The sequence below is a fragment of the Thermothielavioides terrestris genome, chromosome 5 (assembly GCF_000226115.1).
Source record: "Thermothielavioides terrestris NRRL 8126 chromosome 5, complete sequence".
Classification (NCBI taxonomy): domain Eukaryota; kingdom Fungi; phylum Ascomycota; class Sordariomycetes; order Sordariales; family Chaetomiaceae; genus Thermothielavioides; species Thermothielavioides terrestris.
Window position 1 is genome coordinate 2,184,907 of NC_016461.1, and position 22,552 is coordinate 2,207,458.

Consider the following 22,552-nt stretch of genomic DNA (forward strand, 5'->3'; position numbering starts at 1 on the left):
GCGAGACCCAGCGAGGCAGGGATCCCGAGCCGGTGAGAGATCCCGTGCAGGAGGAGGCCAACCGGTACTACCGCGAGAAGAAGCTCGCCGAGAAGATTGCCGAGGACGAGATCCGCTCTCGCAGCACGTCCCCGACTCCCTCGGTCGTGGACAAATACGAGGCCACCGAAGAGACGCCATTTCGCATCGTCACGCCGCCCGAGATGAAGCGGCCCGAAAAGAGCAAGTTCGACCCCCCCAACGCCGACGTCCGCATCGACAATATCATCAGGCCACAGGACTTGGTCAAGTTCAAGCCCCCGCCCTCGGCTGGATCCGGCCTTGACCCGTCGATGGTGCCCGTCTTCAAGTCGAGGGACCCGTCGTGCGAGCGCGATAGACCCCTGCTCAACCTTGTTCTCCCGACTCCGATCCCGTCTCCTTCCCTGGACAGGATGAAGGCCAAGCAAGCTGCCGCGGTTGCTGCCGCCGACGAGGCGCCCTCTGACGACGAGAAGAAGAAGGAGGAGGAGGAAAAGCGTAAGCCCAAGTTCGTCATCAACGCCCGCGGCCAAGCAGTGGAAATTTCCGAGGACCCCGACACTGTGCGCGCTGTGGAAACGGACAGCGGTGACTCCTCGCAGGAGAAACCCTCTCCGAAATCTAAGTCTGGCAGCAGGAAGAAGAGCGCCTGGGGCAGCTTGATCGCTGCTGCTGTTGCGGGGGGCGCCTTCACGGTCAAGTCGAACGAGCAGACGCAGGCTGCGGATGTGAAGGCTGCTGAGGGCGAGACTTCTGGTGTGGCAGATAAACCAGGCGAGGTGGAGCCTGCGCCAGTGATTGAGCCGGCGGCGGAGCCAAAGCCAGACGCTGAGCCTGTGATTGTTCGGGACGTGCATCCGGCGCCTGACGTGGCGCCGAAGCCTGCCCCTGAGCCAACCAGCGACGTCGTTCCGGAGCCAGAGCAGATATCAACTCGGGAACCGGCGCCGGCGACGGCGGAACAATTGCCGGAACCAGCCGGCAGCGGTTCGAGGGCACCGTCTACTCCGCCTCGAAGGAGCCGGATCCCTTTTGACTTCGACGACGAGCCTCCTTCGGTCGGCCCGAAGCCGCCCAGTCCCCAGGCGGCTCAGATGCCGGGCGCTTTTGGGGACGACATCGACTTCACGGCCACGCTGGCCGCGGGCCTGCAGAGCTCCGGCTTCGATCCGAACATTGTGATCGAAGACCCGACGTATCGAAGGCGAGAGTCGCCTCCTGGCTCGAATGAGCCGTTCCATTCGCCCCCGTCCCGCGAGGCCGTGACCGGAACCAATCTTGGCTCTGAGCCCTCCTCCAAGGCGGTAGTTTTGGAGGACCGTGATGCGCCTGTCCTGGATAGAGCTGCTCCTGCCGAGGATTGGGAAACCGGTTCCAGCCCAGGTAGAAAGGCGCGTCGACAGCGCCAGAGTGTCGACACTATTCAGGCAGTTACGGAACGTGAATTGCGACATGAGGTTGATACCCCGGTTGGAGCTAGTGAATCAGCTGAAACCCCGTCCCGCAACGGAAAGGGCAAGAAGGCCGATGACGAAAGGCCGATGGGGTTTGATGCTGAACAGAGCATCCACGCCGAGGGCAGCAAGGTGGCACCCGCAGAGGTTGTCGAGAGCGAGCAGACGGAACCTGCACTGGCCGGTGGGGACGATGAGTTGGCGACTTGGAGCTCCGAGAAGTCTAAGAAGTCGAAACGGGACGCCGGTTCTCACGAATCCACGACATACTCCGCGCCTGCATCCGAAGTGTCCGTTGCGAGCTCGAGCAGCAAGAAGAGCAAGAAGAACCGTCGCAAAAGCACCAAGGATGCTTACGATATACCAGAACAGGATGAACCGCCCGATCGACCGGGAGAGTCCTTTCAGTGGGTCGACCGCGACGTGAGTTCCGTGGTCTCCGACCCTATCGGCAGGCAAAACGGCGGCCGTGATGAGGAGGCCCAGGGCGCGAAATCTGTCGTGTCGCTCCCGTCCAACGGCACCAGCGTGCACCACGAACGCTCAATCTCACAAAACGGAAACGGAAAGGATTCTTTTTTAGGTAATGCCGGCACCTTTGGCGCAGGTGCCGGCTTTGCGGGAGCTGTTGCGGCCATCGCCGCGCAGCCGTCTCGCCCAAATGCCACCCAGGACTCCGCCGAGGAGGAGCCTCTTCGACGCGAGCGAAGCACCAGCTACAGCTCGGAGACCATCGACCCGGAGGTCATCCAGCGGGAGATCAAGCCCGCCATCGACCCGCAATACGGCGACCTGCTCCCCCTTCCTCCCAGCGAGCCTGGGTCACCCAGCTTTAACCTAGACGAAGTAACCTTTCCTTCCCTCCCCGAGAGCGAGGAGGACGCACCGCCTCCCCAGACCCGCCCCCGACGCGGCACCATCATCCACACCCACACCCGCCGTCGCAGCGCGATCGAGACCCCCAAAACCCCCAGCCGGACCGCCGTCCCCGTCCAGTTCCTCATCGGCCGCGGCTCCGTCCCCTCCTCCCCGGCCATTCGCTTCTCCTCTCCATTACACTCTCCTGCCACCACGGTGGCCTCAGAGACCTCACCCACCCGACACCGCGCCGGCCGCCCCACGTCATGGGACAGCACGCGCGAGATGAAGCCGCTATATCTGCTCGAGAAGGCCAGCTCTAGCGCCCACGCAGCGGCTGCCGCGCCGCAGGCCTATCCTGAACTGCCGCCGAGCGAGCCGCCTTTGCGCGAGAGCCCGGGGCCGAAGTTTGAGACCAGAGAGGGCGACGTCGACTATCTGAATGCTCCGAGGGGCGTGGGCTCGGAGCTGCTGCAGGCGCTGCAGATTGATACGGGGCTGGCGAATACGGCCGCCGGTGAGGCGGTAAGCTTTGGCGAGCCGCTGGGCTCCGGTGAGACCACGCCCCGGGCGATTATCCCGCCTGCGGCGGAGAAGGGTGATGAGCCACTGGGGGAGTGGACGTTTGTTGAGGGCGGTGAAGAGCTGCCGCCTCTCCCTGAGAGCGGTCCTGCGTCACCTGTCCCATTCACAGCGCCCTCGGTTACCGCTCAGCTTCCTGCCGATGAGGACCTGCCGACGCTTCCTGCTTTCCCTGAAAGCCCGCCGGGCTCGCCTCGCCTGGAGGCGTTCCCTCCAGTGGCTGCTCTGCCAGTGGCTACTCAGCTTCCTGCCGATCATGAGCTGGATAGGTTGCCTGCCCTTCCTGAGAGTCACCCGGGCTCGCCTGCTCTGGAGGCAGTGCCCCGTGCTTCTTTGACACCCCCTGCTGGTGTCGAGCTAGAGCAGCTTCCCCCTCTCCCAGACAGCCGACCAGACTCGCCCGCATGGGAGTTGTTATCTCCTGTTACCACCATGCTTCCGGCTGATGAAGACTTGGCAACGTTGCCGGCCCTGCCGGAAACACGCCCTGGCTCTCCTGCCCATGAAGCGCTCCCTGAGATGACAGCGCCTGAGCCTCCCTTAAGCCCAGTTACGGTTCCCATTGGCGTCAAGAGTGCTGTGGCAACTACTACTCTGCAAGAGCGAGGTCTTGCTCAGGACCTGGGGCATCTACCGCCCCTCCCGGAAAGCCGACCTGGCTCCCCCGCTCAGGATGTGCCTCCACCGGCCGAAGCTGTCGAGACTTATCCGCCCCGGGTTATCCCAACTCCGGCAGTGCCGCTCTTGGAAACGGACCTTGAAAAGCTGCCTCCGCTTCCGGACAGCCGGCCTGGCTCTCCTACGCAGCCGCCAACATCACAGATTCCCACGTCCGAGCTTCTCTCCACTGCGGACTCCAAGTCCGACGGAGCAGTCACCGCCGGTAGAGCCCTACAGCCAAGCTTTAGCCAAGAGTCTACGGTCCAGGAGAGAGATTTCACGGAACCGCCGTCCAAGGATGCCCGCTTTCCTGAAGCTTACCAGCCTCCATCGACTTACGAAGAGCTCAAGGGGCCTCCAAGAGTCACATCTGGCAGACATGAGACTTGGGATACCACCGACCAAGGCAAATCCGCCCTGCTACCTTCTGCTGCTACTGCTGCCGGCGCTGCGGTCGCGGCTGGGCTTGTTGTGGCGCACATGCATCATGACGACTTCCAATCCGAGGCGCAGCATCGGGAATTTGACCAGATGCACACGCCAGGCTACGACAAGGACGAGAGCGTCTACTCATTTAACGAAGACCCCTCGACCGTTGCGGCTTCAGAGGCCCCCACTTACCTTTCTGGCTCGACTTTCTACGAGACACAGCATGACCCTGGGAAACGCGAGGACTCATTGCCACAGTCTGCGGCCCTCGCTTTTCTTCCCGGCAAGAGCCAGGATTCTCGGGGCCTGGAAGGTGACCGGGCTGCTCTCGGCGCTTCTTCTCCTTCTGGAACAGGTCAGGAGAAGGCTGGGCAAAGCTGGGAACGCGAAGCAGAGACCCTGCCCGATAGCCAATATTCCGCTGAAGTGCGAGTCGAGGACGCCCCGGAGAGTCAAGAGGTCGAGACCTCAGAACCCCAGGAGGCTGTCAACACTCGGAAGAAGGGAAAGAAAGAAGCTGGCAAAAAGGAGGTCTCCTGGATCGAGCCCGAGGTTGTGTCTCAAAAACAGGAGAGCGACGTTGGCCAACCTTCATCCGAGGGCCCGGTTTCTGAATCTGCTCTCGAGCCCCATCTTCCGGCAGCTGACAAGCACCGCATTCCTCTCGCTGACGAGTCCAATCTGGGTCTGACCACTTCCCGCGATCAACCCGACATCCTGGAAACGCCATCCATTTCGGGTAAGAAAGGCAAGAACAAGAACAAGGCCAAGAAAGCTGGTACAGTCCTGGAGCTCGAAGAGGATTCTCGGCCAGTTGAGATCTCCTCCGCTGCTCGGCACGTGGCAGAGTCAGAGCCAGACCCCGAGGCCAACGTTTCTGTCCTGGCTTCGGAACCCTCCACCATCGAAAAGCTGCATGAGGCACCGGCAGACGCTAGTCGGGACATCGCCGAACAGTCATCAACAGCCCAGTACGTGGCGCCACGCGAGCTGTCTGCATCTGAGCCAGATTTGCCTAGCGGCGGTGAACCGGACCGGACTTCGGCCGCTGAAACGGCTGAACCGGACCCTGCTTCGCGGCCCGCCTTACACGCCGCCGCAGGTTACGAGATCGACGTGCAGGAGCAGCTCACTCGAAGTCGGCAGGATGCTGATGCCGCGCCCGCCGAATCGACCAAGGCAAGAAAGGGCATGTTTGGCTCGCCCTTCTCCATCCTCCCTTCCATTGCCGGCGGCGTTGGTTCACTCTTTGGCCTCGGGAAGCGCACGTCAGTTGAGGTGGAGCCGCGGGACGCCGAGAAAGAGAAAATTCAAGGCCAGACGGGTTCCGAGTCATTTCGTGATCCGTTCCCAGTTTCACCCGGAGGACAAGAACAACAACACAGCACCGTGGAGCCGCTAGAGCTGCCCAAGCCCCCACATCAGCCGCCAGATTTAGGCGAGTCCAGCGGGAAGATACCGGATGTGGAGCCCGTAGCGGAAGTGCATGAACCCCCTGCCAGCGACAAATCAGTGGGCGACACGGCAAGCAACGCGCTAGACACCGCTGTTTGGCAAGCCAACGAGCAGGCCCCTGTCCCTGGAACCCCCACCCCTGCCCCTGTCGGTGAGGCGAGCGCCCCGGACGCAGCACACCTCAAGACCGTTGTGGAGAGCCTATACCAGCCACGCGATGATCAAGAGGACGAGCAGGCAGACAGAAATGCGTCTCGGTTGCCAGACCAGTCCCCGGCTTTCACGACACCGGACGATACCCTCCAACCGCCTGTTGACGCCGCTCCCGTTGCCGCTGATGCCGGTGACGAACCAACCGATGCCATGGCAAAGAAGGGCAAGAAACAGCAGCGCAAGGAAACGCCCAAGGATGACTCGACACCCCAGGAGTCAATGCAGGATACCGCACCTCCATTGGCACCACCAGCCGCCGACGAGGCTGGCCAACAAGATGCCGTCCCTGGGCCGCAGGCCAATGATGAACCTGCCACGGCCAGTGCGCCGAGTCCAGTGACCAACCAGGCCGCCGAGGAGGACATCTCGACTGATCCTGCTGAGAAGAAGGGGAAGAAGGCCAAGGGCAAGAAGAAGAAGAAGCAGGCCGCGGCTGAGACTGAGGAGACGCCTGCCGTGGAGCTTCCCACTCCGGAGACAACGACGCCAGAGCCTGCTGTCTCGGAGATTCAGGAGCAGAGTGTGAGCAGCGAGGTGACTCCAAGTGCTCCGGTTGAGCCATCGCAGGATGACGATGCCGTGCCTGAACCTGCGCCTTCTGGCAAAAAGGGCAAGAAGAAAAAGAAGAAGCAGGGCAGCCAGGATGTTTCTGGATCTCCCATCGAAACCCCAACGGAACAAAACGTTCCTGGAGGTCCCGAGGAGCCGCAACCTGAAGTCACGCCAGAGGAGACGCTCTCCGCCGACTCACCTCAGCCGGTGCAGGCAGTGTCTGAGCCGGTCCGAGAGGACTTGTTACCTGGGCCAAGCGATTCTGGAGAGAAGGGCCAGGAAAACACGGAGGCTGAGAAGCCAGCCTTGCCTGCAGAGGAGCTGCCCCAGTCTGCTGAGCCCGCGCAGGAGTCAGGGGAGCCCGAGATCCCACCCGTCGAAGAGGCGCCCGCTTCTTCCGCAGCAGACGCCGATCCCCAGAGTGCGGAGGTCCCAGCACCGGCGGCTAGCGGCAAGAAATCCAAGAAAGACAAAAAGAAAAAGCGAGCCTCCCAATCCGTGGATCTGACGCCGGCTGAGTCCTCGGCACCCGAGAATGAGATGCCGACTCCCGTGGTGGACGAACCAAAAGGACTGGAGCCACAAACATCACAGATGGCCCCTCAGCAGCAATCAGAAGCTCCAGCAGAAACAGTGGCGACCACCGAACCGGAAATTGGCGTTCCAAGTGACTCAGAAACGAGACGTGTCTCATTCACCACCGGTGACCAACCAAGCACTCCCACTGATGACGTCGCACCTCAGGGCACCGTCTCACCGACCCAGGACTCGGACGATCCCCTTTCGAGCGCACAAGGCAAGAAGGACCGGAAGAAGAAGCGGCAGAGCGTCACCTTCGCGGAGCCTCTTGAGGAGCACCTGGTCTTTGCCAAACCAAGAGGTGAGGACGAGAACGACGATACCATCATCAACAACAACGAACAGAAGACCAAGGACTCGAGGGATTCCATCTCCGAGATTCCAACGGCTCCACCGCAAGGCGGCGACTCTGTCAGTGAGCAACCGGCGAAACCCGAGGCTCAGAGTCCCAGCGCTCAAGTTGGTGTCACTGTTCCCTTGCCCGATGCTGTGCAAGGCGACGTGCCTGGACCTGGTTCTGACATGGAGTCGCAGCAGGAACCTATCGAGCAGCCCGCCTCTCAATGCCTGGATCCGTCAGCAGGCAGTGACGCTGCCCCGGACGCTGTCCCTAACCAGGAAGACCAGCCGTTGCCGCCGTTAGATGACTCTCAAGCTCAGATTGAGGTGCCGAAGGAGGCTGAGGAAGAGAGTAAGTTAATGGATGAACTGCAAACCCAACAATCATGGAACCCTTGGGCGCTGACATCTCGTGCGTTTCTAGAATCGCCCGTTGAGGATTCATCTTCCACCGCCCCTGCAGTGGAGTCTCCCGCTTCCTCGAAAAAGTCGAAGAAAGACAAGAAGAAGAAGCGCAAGAGCTCGCTTGAGACCGAAGGCCAGCCAGCGATCACGGAGCCACTTCCGGGTGAGCGCGAAGGTGAAGATCCCACGCTCGCCCCAGATGCTGCGGCCCCACCGGAAACGGCCGACAGCACCACTGAGCCAGTGACAAGTGGTGCAGCCAGCGCGCAGCCCGAACCAATGACTACCGCCGCAGCCGCCAACCAACAGCAACAGGAGCCACTCGTCGCTCGCGAGCCTGAGACTGAGCCCACCCTGTCTGAGGCGACCGGGTCGACTGAGGATAAGAAGGGCACGACCATAGTAATTCACAACGAGCCAAACTTGCCATTGCCCACTGAGCAGCGTGCGGAACCATCGCAGTCCCAGGTCGCTGTCGATGAGACGCTGTCATCCCCACGACAGGCCGCCGTTCTCCAACCAGCACAGAGTGAGGCGCCCGCCCCGACACATCTGGGGACTGCAACTCATGAGGTTATAGCCATCGAGGGTGAGCAACCAGCGACGACATCGCCAACCGTTCCAGCGGCAGAGACACAGCCCCCAACCACCGTGGATGAGCCCACTTCCTCTGCTTCCGACCCAGAGGCCCAGCCCCACTCCCAATCCGTGGACATGCCGGGCCAGGTCGAGCAAGAGCGATCCCCATACAGCCTCCGCAACAAGTCCAAGAAGAAGTGGAAAAAGACCAAGGCCGATGCCGAGCCATGGCCTCTCGGATCTCCGGAACTGCCGCGCCACGAGCCGGCCGAGATCCCCTTCGAGAGCCGCGAGGTAGAGCGCATGCTCATCCAGCTCAGCACGGTCGAGGAGGAGACGGAGCCGCCGACCGAGTATGCCGAGAGCGACGGGCGCTCGCTCGTCTCGGCGGACGACGCCAAATCTCTGCGCCAGCGCAAGTCAACCATCTCCGAGTCCTCGCGCACCGTCTCTTCTCTGCCGGAGTCCGACGGCGGCCGGGATGCGGCTGAGCCCGAGCCCGCGACCGGTGAGAGCCGCGCCTACTCGCTCAAGCGGGCCGCGGGGAAGAAGGAGAAGAAGAAGAAGAAGACGAAGGCGCGCAAGAGCCCCGCTTGGGACGAGCCTTGGCCAAGCAGCGAGACGTCGGGCGCTGAGGAGTTTGCTGAGCCGCCTGCGCAAGGGGAGGACAGGGCTGTTGATGAGTCTGCGCCTGCGCCTGAGCCTGCGCCTGAGCCTGCACCTGAGCCTGCGCCTGAGCCTGCGGCTGAGCCTGCTCCTGCACTTGAGCGTGAGGTCATCGATGAGACCCAGCCCCCCAGCGAGAAAGCTGAGGCAGCTCCAGATGGTGCTCCCATTGAGGAAACCCCGGTCGAGAAGGAGCTTCAGCAGGAGGGCGGACTCAAGGAGGATGATCTGAATGCACCGGTCGAGACCGGCCCCGGGACAACCCTCACGGAAGACATTGTTGAGCCAGTCCGCGAAAACGTCGATCAATCCGCCGTTAGCGATGTTGCCCAGGAGGTGGCTCACACTCAGGAGCCTGAGGCTGCACAGCCACCACAAGAACCGGATGCGCAGGCTGAGCCGGAGATCACCTCCGGCAAGAAGTCCAAGAAGGGAAAGAAGAAGAAGCAGGCGTCTCAGTCCGGAGACACCCTGCCTGAACCGGAGTCTCTTAGCGCATCCGAGCAACCCACCGCTGAACCTGCCATCGAAGCCGCGCCTTCACCGACAGAGGATGTTCCGGCTGATGTGACGCCGCAAGAGTCCACCAGCGCCAGGGAGGACCAGCCGGTTGAGCAGGTGGCTGAAGACGCCGGCGTCGAGGCCGCGCCTGCCAAGAAGTCCAAGAAGGACAAAAAGAAAAAGAAGGCGGCTCTCCAATCCGAATCAGAACTTGCCTCTGGCGTCCATACACCGGTTGTTGAAGAGCCCGCTTCCCATCTGCCGGCCGAGGTCCAGGAGCCTGCGCAAGACGTGCCTGAGCCGGTCGTTGAGGCTGTTGAGGAAACCCGTGAGCTCCCTGTTGATGAAGCTCAAAGTTCTGCCCAGCCATCTGCGGAGAATCTCCCTGAGACACCAGAGCCTCCAGTTGAGACAGCTCAGGACGTGGAGCCCGAAGCTTCACCCAGCCAGGAAGCGGCAGTGGAGGAGTTGCCGGCGAAGAAGAGCAAGAAGAAAAAGAAGGGCAAAGGCTCCAAGGCTGCTGACTCTGAACCGGTGTCTGGCACTGCGACACCGATTGTGGAAGAGTCAAGCCCTGCCGCGGAGTCCGAGCCTGGCTCGTCTGAGCTTGTGCAAGAATCCAAGCCTGCTCCGGAAATTGAGGCAACGGTCGTCGAAGAACCGCCGGCGCAGTCGGCTGAGGAGAGTGAACCGCGGCCCGGATCCACTACGCAGGAACCGCAGGAGATTGAGGAGCCAGCTGCTGCCGTCAACGAGCCCCCTGCACAGTCCGCTGAGGGAAGCACCCCAGTTGAAGAACAAGGAGCGCAACCTGATGCCGCCCAACCAGAGGCTTCAGTCGAAGGCGCGCGGGATGTTCCTGTCAGTGGCAAAAAGGGCAAGAAGAAGAAGAAGGGCAAGAGTGCCAAGGACTCTGAGCCTGCACCTGCCGCTCCGGCTGATGAAGCCGCGCCCGTTGCCGAAGAGCCCGCTCCCGCTGCCGAGGACTCGCTTCAGGGTCCTGAGGAGGCGCGATCTTCCCCCGGGGAAACCAGTCAACCGATCGAACACGCTATTACGGAAGCACAAACAGCGGAGACCGAGCCCATGGCCGAGACCACCCAACCCCTGGTCGAGCCCGTCCAGCTCGACGCGCCCTCCGAGGAGCCTCAAGACGTCCCGGCTACCAAGAAGTCCAAAAAGGAGAAGAAAAAGAAGGGCAAGGGTGTTAAGGTTGTTGCTGACTCGGAGCCTGTCTCCCCTGGCGCAGCGACTCCTGTCGAGGAGTCTGTCCCGGTCGTCGAGGATCAGCCCGCTCATACCGCCGAGGACATGGCTCCAGGCACTGAGGAAGAGCCCCCTTCCACTGTCCCCGAAGCAACACCTCTTGTCGAGGAGTCCGCACCGCCTGCCGCTGAGGAACCGAAAGAGCCGGAGCAGTCCCGCACTTCCTTGGACAGCACGGCCGAGCCCGCGAGCGATGCTCCTCAACCCGAGCCAGAGCCTGCTCAGCGAGAAACACAATCTGGGGAGGCTGAGGAAGGGTCAACTGGCAAGAAGTCCAAGAAAAAGAAGAAGAAGAGCAAGGGCGCCAAGAGTCCTGAACCAGACCTCGAGGCCGAGCCTGCCCCAGCTTCTTCCCTGCCTTCCGAGGATCAGCCTGCTGCTGTTCATGAGGTTGCGCCGGCTGCCGAGGAAGCGCCGGCCACTGTTGCAGAACCATCTAGCGGCGTCCCCGAAGAGCCCAGCCCTCCAGTCCCGGACCTTCCTAGCGAACCGGTCCCTGACCTTCCTAGTGATCCGGTCCCAGACCTTCCTAGTGATCCGGTCCCAGACCTTCCCAGCGACCCGGCCCCCGACGTTCCCAGCGCTCCTGTTCCTGACGTGCCCAGCGCGCCTGTTCATGATGCGCCGGGCGAACCTGTCCCTCGCGAACCAACTTTTTCCGTCCCTGACCTGGAAGAGGCTTCGACTCAACAAAACGCAAAGAGCGAGGAGGACAAGACAGATCACGACCATGACAAGTCAAGCGATCCTGTGCCCGAGGTTCCGAGTGCTCCGGTCCCTGATGTACCGAGCACTACTGTCCCTGACGTGCCGAGCGAACCTGTCCCCGAGCAGCCAAAAGCCGCTTCTCCTGAACCGGAAGAAGCTCCAGCTCAGCAAACCAAGAAGAGCAAGAAGGACAAGAAGAAGAAGAAGGGCAAAGGTTCACAGACGGTCGAGTTGGAGTCCCAAGAACAGTCCTTGCCGGCGACTCCGGCCCCTGAGGAAGCCTCCGCTATCGCCGATGAGCCCACTCCAATCGCTGAGGAACCTACCCCTTCGGGCGAGGAGCCCGGCACCGTCACCCCTGAGCCAACTCCTGCCGCTCAGGAGTCTGAAGGAACCGCCCCGGCCATCGGTGAACAGGCCTTGTCCGCTCAGGAGACATCCCAGGGAGATGTGCAGCCCGAGGAGAGCTGGGATCCTCCGGCCAAGAAGTCCAAAAAGAAGGGCAAGAAGGGTAAAGGCAAGGCTGCCGAGGCTGATCCTGAACCTGAGCCGGAGACAACGACCGAACCAGTTCCTGACGTCGTACCGGGGATCGTGGAAGAGCCCCGTCCTGCCTCCGAGGAGCCGACTCCTCCTGCCGAAGAGGTCATTGCCCCTACGGAGAAGACCGTTGTCCCCGTAGAAGAACCCGCCGTTTCCACTCCTGCTCTTGATGAGACAACGCTAGTGCCCGAGGTGCCGCAGCAGCAAACGCAGGCTGAGGACGAGGGGGCAGTGCCCGCTAAGAAGTCCAAGAAAGACAAGAAGAAGAAAGGGAAGAAGGCTCCCGAGCCTGAGCCTGAACCTGAATCGCAGCCCGTTGCCGAGGTTACATCCGCTTCGGTGGAGGAGCCGACCGATTCCACAGAAGAAGCCGCCCCTGATCTTGGGCCCGTTCCTGCTGCTGAAGAGTCTGCCCACGTCTTGGAGGAGGCGCCAACTGCTCCTGTCAACGAACTCAGTGTTGATGTCAAGGAGTCTGAGCCGGCAGCCGAACAGCCTGTTGTCGTCGAGGACACTAAGCCGGAGTCACCTCAGCAAGAGACGCAGGCCGCCGACGAGTTGACTGCGCCGGTTAAGAAATCCAAGAAGGACAAGAAGAAAAAAGGCAAGGGCGCCAAGACGGCTGAACTCGAACAGGTTCCTTCTGATGCACCAACCCCGGTGGAAGAGACAACTCCAGTTCCGGAAGATACCGGCATCATTCCCGAGCCTCCTGCCGTTCCTCGGGAACCCGAGCTTGAGACTCCTGCCGAGATACCTACGGCTGAACCAATCACGACTGAGCAGGCAGAAGCGGCTGTTGTTGAGGAAGGAATCCCGGCTGAGCCGATTCAGGAGGCACAGGCGGAGCCCGAGCCCGAGCAAATTCCGGACCTGCCTGTCAAGAAGTCCAAGAAGGACAAGAAAAAGAAGGGCAAAGCGTCCAAGGCTGTCGAATCCGAGGAGTCGGGCGCAAGCACTCCCGCTGTTCTTGAGGAGCCAACCACTGTGGCGGAAGAGCCGATCGCCCGAGAGCCCGTCGGTGAGGCTTCGGCGGAAACCGCAGCAGAAAGCCCTGAAGAAGCTCCCGCTGGAGCAGCCGAGCCGGCTTCCGAACAGTCCGTTGTCGAATCCCCGCCACCTGGGCTCATTTCTGATCCTGTTTTGCCCAACCTCGAGGAGTCCGCCCCTTCTTCGCATGAACAGGAGGCTCTACAAGAACCATCCTTCGAGCCTCGCCAAGTCACACACGAGCCAACGGTTGAGCACCCTCCTTCCACTACCATCGCTGATGAGCATACTGCAGCACCGGAGGCTGTCTCTGAGCCACAGGTTGATGACGACTTTGGTGTCCCGGTCAAAAAGAAGAAGAGCAAAAAGGCGAAGAAAACATCCGTTTCGGAGCCTGCTTCTGGGGATGCCACGCCCGCAGTTGAGGAACAATCTATCCCGGCTCAGCCTGGAACCGACACCAAAGAAGTCACCGTCGCAGAGCCATCAGCCAGCGCCGAAGTTGTCGCTGATGTCACCAAGGAGGCACCCGATACTTCTCCGATGGAAATCCCCGAGGGAGCAGCATCAGAGCAGCCGAGCAAGAAGTCCAAAAAGAGCAAGAAAAAGAAGGGCTCAAAGATCTCCGACTCAGAACCCGCTTCTGGCACAATCACTCCTGCCCAGGAACCACTTGGTCCGGACGTGACGCCTGTGGTTGCGGAGACCGGCAGCATTCAAGAAGCGGTTCCCGAGTCCAAAGGCGGCCCTGCAGGGGACAGCGATGACACTGTGCCCTTGTCTGCTGAACCAGAACAGGTGAGTTTTAGTTCTCAAAGATGAGAAACCAAGAGGGGTTGCCATGCTAACAATCATCTCACAGTTGTCTGAGGCCGTCTCCCCGGATGCTCTGGAACCTGTTACTGCTGAGGCTGCCCAGCCAGTTGAGCCGCCTGAGACACCCGCGCAGGTCGAGGCTGTCCAGCTCCAGCCTGAAGTCCAACCTGAAGGAAGCCAGTCTGAGGAAACCCCTGAAACCGTCAAGGTCGAGGTGCAGCCGGAGGAGGCTCAGGAAGTCCCCGCCAAGAAAAGCAAAAAGGACAAGAAAAAGAAGGGCAAAACCAAGCTTGCCGAGACCCAAGCTGAACCCGAGCCCGAGTCGCCTAGCACTCCGCCACCCGACACATCTGATTCTCCCGACGGGAAGGATCTTGCTCCTGTTGCTGCTGAGGATGCCGGCAGCAGCCAGGCTGAAGTCCCAGAGCCATCCGTTCCCGAAGTCTCTGAAGCGCACCAGCAGGAGCAGCCCGAGAATCCTCCGCAAGAGGTCGTCGAAGAGACGTGGACGGCACCGACCAAGAAGGCGAAGAAGGACAAGAAAAAGAAGGGCAAGGGCTCCAAGCCTGCTGAGCCCAAGCCTGAGGCTGAAGACAAGGCTGTCCTTGAACCTGTCCCCGAGCCTGAGCCTGAGGCTGAAGACAAGGCTGTCCTTGAACCTGTCCCCGAGCCTGTGCCCGAGACCGAACCACAACCGGTCGCCACTGCTCAGCTGGATGATCCTGATCCTGCCCTCTCCGAGGAGCCTGTTGTTGCTGCTGCGGAGGTGCCAATCCTCAGTACTGAAACTTCTGGTCAGGAGTCTACCTCTCAAACGCCCGATGTGCTTCAGCAGCAGGAACCCGAGAAGAGTCCGCAAGTGGAGTCTGAGGACTTCGAGGTCGTCTCAGCACCAAAAAAGGAAAAGAAAGACAAGAAGAAGAAGCGCAAGAGCAAGGCTGCCGAAACGGAGCCTGTTTCGGAGTCTCTTCCTGAACCCGTGCCAGAGGCTGTTGCTGAGCCCGAGTTGACTGCCGTCCCGGAGCAAGCCGTCGTTGTGCTGGGAGAGTCCGAGACAGTCCCGCGTACTGTCATTGGTGAGGAATCTGCTCCCATCACGCAGGAGACCAGCCAGGAAGCCGTCCTTGAGACGCCGGTTGCCCAATCAAGGGAACTCGACCTTGCACCGGCGCAGCAACTCGAGGAGACGTGGGATGTACCGACCAAGAAGGGCAAGAAAGCCAAGAAGGACAAGAAGAGCAAGACTGCCGAGTCCGCGTCGGAACCTGCCGCCGCGCTTGCTCCAGAAACCGCGCTGGAACCTTCTCATGAGCCTGAGCCGAGCGCTGCCGTGGAACTGGTTGTCGCCGAACCTGAACTTCCCGAGGCCGCCATCGAGGCTGAAGCACCAGTCACCGTTCGGGTCCAAACCCCAGAACCGGGCCTCGAAGCTGCCGGTGAGCAGTCACTTGAACTCGGCATGGCGCCGGAGACTCAGCCTGAGGAGAGCCGGGATGTGCCAGCCAAAAAGGGAAAGAAAGACAAAAAGGCGAAGAAGAACAAGAACAAGACTGCTTCTTCCGAGCCAGAACAGGAGCGCGCATCCGAGACCGTCCTTGGATCTGCTGCAGAACCCGAGCTGGGCGCACCTGTCGGACAACAGACCGCCACCGAGACCGAGGCGCCCGCCACCGCTTCTGAGGACCAGTCCGTGATCCGTCCCCAGGGTGACCACCAAGAAATCAGCTTCGAGACTACAGAACCCCAGCCAAAGGAGCTCGGCAGCGCATCTGAGCAACCACAGCAAAACGAGACGTCGTGGGCTGTCCCGGCCAAGAAGAGCAAGAAGGACAAGAAGAAAAAGGCCAAGGCCAAGGAGGCTTCGCCCGAGCCCGAGCCTGGACCTGAGCCGGAGTCGTCCCCGATCGCAGCTGGGGAGCCTTCTGCACCTGTTGCTCTCGAAGCTGAGCCAGCGACTTCTGTTGAGGCAATTGTTGAGACCGACATTGCTGTCGCCCCGGAGCCGGTTGCTGAGCCTATCAGCGAACCTGTCGTCGAGTCCATCACAGAGTCTGCGCCTGAACCTCCTCACGAACCCGTCTTTGAGCATGCCGCAGTGGTTACCCTCGAACCGGCTGTGGAGCGTGCGCCGGAGTCCGTTGCAGAGCCTGTTGTGGAAGCAGTGACGGAATCTGTTACCACCCATGTTGCAGACCCTGCTGTAGACGTTGTCGTTCAGTCCGCAGCGGAGTCTGCAGAACCCGTCACCGAGTTCAGCCAAGATGCACAGGACGACGCCAAGGTGCTGCCGACCAAGAAGTCGAAGAAGGACAAGAAGAAAAAGGGCAGCAAACAGACCGCGCCCGAAGCCGCTCTCGAAGTGACAACGGACAGCCCCCCTCAAGACGACCTCAGCACTTCTCCATCTGCAGAACCCGAGCTTCTTGCGGAGTCAACCAGCCGCGATGTCCCTGCCGAGCAGCCCAGCCAAGCCGAGCCACAGGGCGATGACCACGGGGTGGAGCCCGCCAAGAAGCCGAAGAAGGGCAAGAAGAAGGGCAAGAAGGCCGCTTCTGAGGTCGAGACGGAGGCGTCGGCCGCAGGAACCGAACAAGTCCTTGATGTTCCGGAGCCCCGGGACACCGCTCTCGACGAGGACGACAATAACGCGGCCATCTTTGGCGGGCCGAGCCGGGAAGATGATGGTTCTTCGCCCGTCAAGGAGGCCGGGCCTGAAGAGCTCGGCTTCGCACACCCTGGAGAAACGTCGGAGGAGAAGAAGGGCAAGGAGGCTGAGGGCGAGACTGAGGCCGAGGCCCCGAGCTTGGAGGGTGCTGTTGAGCCTGTTGATACCGAGGGCATAACAGTTCGTCAGGCAGCGGAAGAGTCTGAGTCTGCCCCGGCTGACGTGCAGCACGCTGGCGATGTCACTGTTCCGGAAAGCATCCCCGAGGACACAGTTAGGAAGGATGAGGACGTCCTGGAGTTCACTGGCAAGAAATCGAAGAAGGACAAGAAAAAGAAGGGGAAGAAGAGCGACTCTGCCCCGGCTTCCGGCTCGGACACTCCACAGGCCCTCAATGACACGCCCGCCGCTGGTGACGCCCAGCCCGCCGCAGCGCTTGCTGCGGCTGTGGCGGCGGGAGCTGCTGCACTCGCAGACGATGGGGCGGCGACGCCAAAGGACGCCGGTGCAGACGACTCTGGCGTTGCCAGCAAGAAATCCAAGAAAGACAAAAAGAGAAAGGGCAAAGGCACAGGCACAGGCACAGGCACAGGCGCGGCTACTGATGAGATGCCAGCGGAGACCAGCAGGGACGTCGAACAACCTCCAGCTGATCACGAGAAGCAGCCGGAGCTGGTGGCCGAAGCTACACCCTCACCTTCCACGCAGCTCATGGATGCCAAGCAGCCAGGCAGCAGCAGACCACACTCACCGGCGCCCCCAGAAACAATCGACCTCCACCCTGCCGTCTCCGAAGCCGTGCAGAAGTCTCCCCTCGCAGCACCAGCCCCCGACCCGGGCCCCGCCACGGCGACAACAACAGCAACAACAACGATCGGCCTAGGCCTGATTCCCGACCCGCCGGAGCCGTACCCGGAGGACGCGCCGTCGCCGAAGCTCCTGACCGCGCTGCAGTCTCCACAGTCGCTGGACACGCAGGTCGAGGCGTCGCGGGACGGCAGCAGTGCTACGCAAGTCGGCATCCAGCATGAGCGGCCGTTTGGGTATGAGGTGCCTCGGAAGAAGGCTAGGACGGAGCCGCTCGAGGAGGAGACGAAGAAGGAAGAAGAGGGTGTGAGGACGCAAGATAATCTTGAGGAGAAGGGGAGGGAGAAGCCGGCAGAGGATGCGGCGCTCGTGGCTGCGGCGGCGGGCGTGCTCACTGGAGTGGCGTTGTTGGTGGAGAAATTTGGTGGCGGGGTGGCTATGAAGAAGAGGAAGGGGAGGGAGGGAGACGCGAAGGGTGTGCACGAGCGCGAGGTGGAGCAGATGGAGATGGAGACGCAGATGGATGAACGACGTGAGAGAGCACCTGCGGAGAGTGTGGTTGCGCACGAGACTGGGGAGGTTGGCTCGGAGCCGACGAGAGAGATGGAAGGGGGACAGAAGGGAGAAGAGCGAAGCAGAGAAGCTGAGGAGCTCAGGAAGATGGACGTGGAGGAATCTTGGGAGCCAGCACAGAGGAGCGCGGACACGGAGGAATCAGTCAAGATGGAGGTGGATGAGCAGGGCAGCAAAGCAGCGGAGGAAAGGCAAGCAGATGTCGAGGAGCGGCCGACCAATACGGAGAGTCTTCCCGAGGGCCCGGGCCTGGGTCGTATGGACTCGGAAACGATCCCCAGGTCACTCAGAGACCCGTCGGCGGCAGGAGAGCCGTCAGAGAAGGAAAAGAAGGAGCGGCGGGCTCGCACACCATCACCGGAGCCCGTGCAGCGAGCCTTTTCATTCCCGGACGACATTGCGGACGAAGAGGTGTTCAGCACCAGGGAGATCGAGGCAGACCACACGAAGGAGGCGGAGCCTTCGCCAGACGACCCGGTCCGCATCCCGCCGCTGTCTAGCTTCTCCGAGTTCATGCGGTCACAGACCAGCCTGGCGCCGGTGCAAGAGGAGCTCTCAGACGACGACGACAACGAGCCAGCCAAGCAACAGCCCCAGCAATTACCGACTCAAAGCACGACACAGAACAAGACGCGGGCTACACCACGGGGCATACGACGCATCCCAGAGACGGCCGAACTGCAGCGGGACAGCGGCTTCTCGTCGGGCTCACCTCACCAGTCGCGGCGCATCCAGAGCGACGTCCATGACGACGAGATGATCCGCGACAGCGGAGTGCACCTCCGCGAGTCGCTGGAGGATATGGCCACGCCAGTTCGCGAGAGCCGCCGGTCGCTGTCGCCGCGGATCCCGATCTCTCCCGAGGAGCGGCTTTCCGCGCAGACACCGCGCAACAACAACGATGCAGAGCGCCTTCTCAGGCGGTCACCGCTCAGTGGGGGCCCTGCTGTGGTTGGGCTTGGGCCCGAGACCCCACGCCTGCACGAGCCCTCACCGCCGCCTCAAACGCCCGAGCCAGAGAAGCTACAGGTGGCCAAGAAGCGGGTCGCAGCTCCCTCCAGCTCCACCGGTGCAGCACCAATGGCACCAGCAGCACCGCTCGCACCTGCCAACACAGGTGCTGCTGGCGCTGCGACTGGCGCCTCGGCTGCCAGCCCGCGCAGCCTGTCAGACAGCGCGCACCAGGTGCCACGGCCCGCCGACCCCACTCCGCGCCGGGTGTCGTCCAATACCAGCGTGGCCCGCCTGCGCACACCCGAGCCGGTGCATGCCGCTGTGCTGCGGCCTGACAGTCCAGGCAGCCTCCGCTCGCCGGCTGGCACGCCATCCCCGCTGCAGCTCCGCCGAATGGACAAACGCGCCAGCGGTGACCTGCGGGCCCTGTCCCTGAGCCACAGCCAGCGGGATCTGGCTGCCAAGGCCCGCGAACACAGCGCCCACGAAAAGCAGCGGCCCGCCACGCCCCACAGCGGTGCTGCGATTGCCGCACTGGGAGGAGCAGCTCTGCTGACACGCTCGTCGCCTTCACCGTCGCCAGCTACCGCTACCTCTGCCGCCGCGAGAACCTCGCGCAACACAACGCCCGTCGCAAATGAGGGCCGCGTGCGAGCCAAGGACATGACCGATGTCTACGTAAGTTTTTCTTTCTTTTGTTTTTAATTTCCTTTCTACGTGTATTTCTTTATCGCTTGATCTCCCAATTCCATTCAATTCTCCAGTGCTGACCCGATTCCGGCCCCAGGATGGCTTTGGCGAGGGCCGCATCGGCTCGCCGCGGTCGCCGACGCGTCCGCACAGCATGCGCCGGCGGCAGAGCATGCAGGTGCTCGAGCTCGAAGCCCGTGTCGAGCAGCTGCTGGCCGAGAACCGCATGCTCGCCGAAGCCCGCGCCCAGGCCGAGTCGTCGCTCACCCACCGCAGCGCCTCCGCGCTGGCCGAGCGCGACACCGAGATCGAGTCGCTCAAGCGCATGCTCAAGGAGGCCAATGAGGTCATTGACCGCCTGAAGCAGACCAACGAGGGCCTGCGCAGCTCCACCTCGGCCATCGCCGTCAAGCACCACGACGAGGTGCGCCGGCTCGAGGCCGGCCACGCCCAGACCGCCCGCGAGCTCGAGCTGGCCCGCGACGCCGCCGCCCAGGCCGCCCGCGAGCTGCACGACAAGGACGCCGAGCTCGCCCAGCTGCGCGCCCAGCTCGAGGCCTCCGCGGCCCAAGTCCGCGACCTGCAGCAGCAGATCCTCGCCCAGGCCCGCCCGGTCGACGACCCGGACTTCCTCGACATCCACGACATCGACTACTTCGACCACCGCTGCCAGCAGCTGTGCGCCCACGTGCAGCAGTGGGTGCTGCGCTTCTCCAAGTTCAGCGATATGCGCGCCTGCCGCCTGACGTCGGAGCTCAGCGACGAGAAGCTGATCGACCGGCTCGACAACACCATCCTCGACGGCTCCAACGTCGACAGCTTCCTCAACGACCGCGTCCGCCGCCGCGACATCTTCATGAGCATGACCATGACCATGATCTGGGAGTTCGTCTTCACCCGCTACCTCTTCGGCATGGACCGCGAGCAGCGCCAAAAGCTCAAGCAGCTCGAGAAGCAGCTCCTCGAGGTCGGCCCACCGCACGCCGTGCGCCAATGGCGCGCCGTCACGCTGACCCTGCTCTCGCGCCGCCCCGGCTTCAAGAAGCAGCGCGACCAGGACACCGAGGCGGTCGTGCAGGCCGTGCTCGACACCCTGTCCAAGATCCTGCCGCCGCCCTCCCACCTCGAGGACCAGATCCACAGCCAGCTGCGCCGCGTCATGCGCGAGGCCGTCGGCCTCGCCATCGAGATGCGCTGCCAGCGCGCCGAGTACATGATGCTGCCGCCGCAGGAGCCCGAGTACGACGACGCGGGCGAGCTCGTCGAGACGGTCCCCTTCAACGCCGCGCTCATGAACGAGGCCTCGAATGCCGCTTCCGCTGCTGCGGGCGGAGGCGGCGGCCCGTCCAACGAGGAGCTCCAGGCCGCCGGCGCCATCGTCCGCGTCGTGCTGTTCCCCCTCGTCCTGCGCAAGGGCGACGACGCCGGCCGCGGCGACGACGAGATCGTCGTCACCCCCGCCCAGGTGCTCGTCGCGCCGCCGCACGGCGGGCTCGGCCCCGCGAGCAGGCGGGGCTCGCCCGCTGCCGCCGGCGGCGGCGACAGTGCGCTTAGCGCTGCTGGTGGTAATGATGGCGCGAAGGGCAAGAATGTGAGGCTGTTGACGCCCATCTCGGAGCCCGGCGGCGTCAGCCTCGAGGCGAGGAGCATTGGCGGCGCCAGCGCCGGCGACAGGAGTCCTAGGCACGGTCCGAGTGGCGGCAGCAGCGTCGGTCGCGGGCCGGCGCAGAGCGATGTCAGTATGGAAGGAGGCGGTGGCTATCTCTGAGTGATCAAGTTGGGGCCGCCGAAGGGTTCATGATAGACGGATGGGTTTCATCTGGATGGGTTTCATGAAGGATGTGGGGGTGGGGACGGACACTAATTGGGAAATATGCCTGCGGTCTCTTTACATTTTGTCTTGTGTTTTTTCTGCGGTTTGGAGTTTTGGAAGGGAGTCAATGTTCTGCTGTTTTTTTTATCTGACTTTGGCTTTTGGGCTTTGGTTGCTGCGGAGATGATGACGATGATCTGACGAGGGCGATGAATGATACAGTTGTCTTTTAGGTGCCGTTCAAGCTGTGTGGTAAAGTTCAGTGTTTTTATTTCGTTTTTTCCTTTTCCTTTTTTCTGTTCCTTTGCTCTTTTCTTCTTCTCTTTTCTCTTTCTCTTTTCTTGCAGTGTATCCATCGAATTTTCTTGTTGTTTAGATCGTGTGGCTGCTTTGATCTCGAAAAAGTATTGAGTTGATGTGTCTGACATGTTGCTAGCTTGCAGTTTCTCTGTTGTATCTCCCGGATAGAAGCGAGACTCATGACTGATGACTGACTGACAAGAAGCTTTAAATATGTAGCCAAAACTATGTAGCCAAATGAGACTGCTCTCTTCTATCTTTGCTGTGTTGCAGTGTCCTTCTCGATGCCCTGCCGGCTGCACTCACTCACGCATCCCTTGAAATCGCGGGCCTGTCTGTCCGTCCCTTGAATGTGTGTATTCCCAGCATGATAAGTAACCTAGGTAGGTAAGGACGTTGTTGTTCTTCCTAAGCATGCTCAGTCACTCTATGTCAAACGGGTCGACGCCCTGGATCGCCCGCACATTTCACCAGCGTCGGCTCCGCCAGGGACTAGGGACCACGCGAGGTGCTCGCCCATAACAGCACCCCGGTGCTGCAGCGGCTGCAGAAATGCAGTGGACGGGAGCCTCAGCAGGATCATCGATGATGTTTCAACAGCAAGTTCTCGTGCACCGCACCTTGTCACGCAATACGGCGGCTGACCTGTCCTGTTACAGGCTCGGCCAGATGCCCCTCGTCCCGGACTACCTAGATAGACGGTGCTGCCGCCGCCCGGCTTCTCGGGGTGGAGGAACGCGGGGAGCCAGAGGTAGGTAGTCCTTCTTGATTCAGAGGTTGCATGCAGGTGAAGGCGATAGCGCTGTCGATCTCGGCCGTCGCCATTAGCTTGAAGCGGTAGTTCCGTATAGCAGTTGTGTAGGACGTGCGGGAGGCGTTCATTGTAGAAGATATGGGTGAGCATTTAGCGGCTCGGGCTCCGATCCCTGTACGGGTCTGGTGGGGATAGGCGGTTGGTAACACGACGGGTAGGTTATGGAGGATGTAGTACCACTTGCTGCGCGACGAATGGATCGGGAGGGAGGCGGCAGACCATTCATCAGCAGCGGTGTACACAGGTCCGGCCGAAACGCGGAACCCAACAGGTGCAACAATCCAGAACACGCTCCCATATCTCCGTTAATGGCCGTCGCT

At 61.7% G+C, this 22,552-nt stretch overlaps 1 protein-coding gene across 1 annotated transcript; it reads left to right on the forward strand.

The window, feature by feature from the left end:
- Window positions 1-19,399: 19,399 nt before the first annotated feature.
- THITE_2121796 (uncharacterized protein) lies at window positions 19,400-21,171 on the forward strand. Its single transcript, XM_003656685.1, has one exon. It carries the CDS (start codon window positions 19,460-19,462, stop codon window positions 21,071-21,073), a length of 1,614 nt encoding a protein of 537 aa, XP_003656733.1. The 5' UTR covers window positions 19,400-19,459; the 3' UTR covers window positions 21,074-21,171.
- Window positions 21,172-22,552: the final 1,381 nt, after the last annotated feature.

Coding starts and splice junctions, on each gene's coding strand:
- THITE_2121796 (XM_003656685.1), top strand. CDS start 19,460: ATGCGCCGGCGGCAGAGCATGCAGGTGCTCGAGCTCGAAGCCCGTGTC.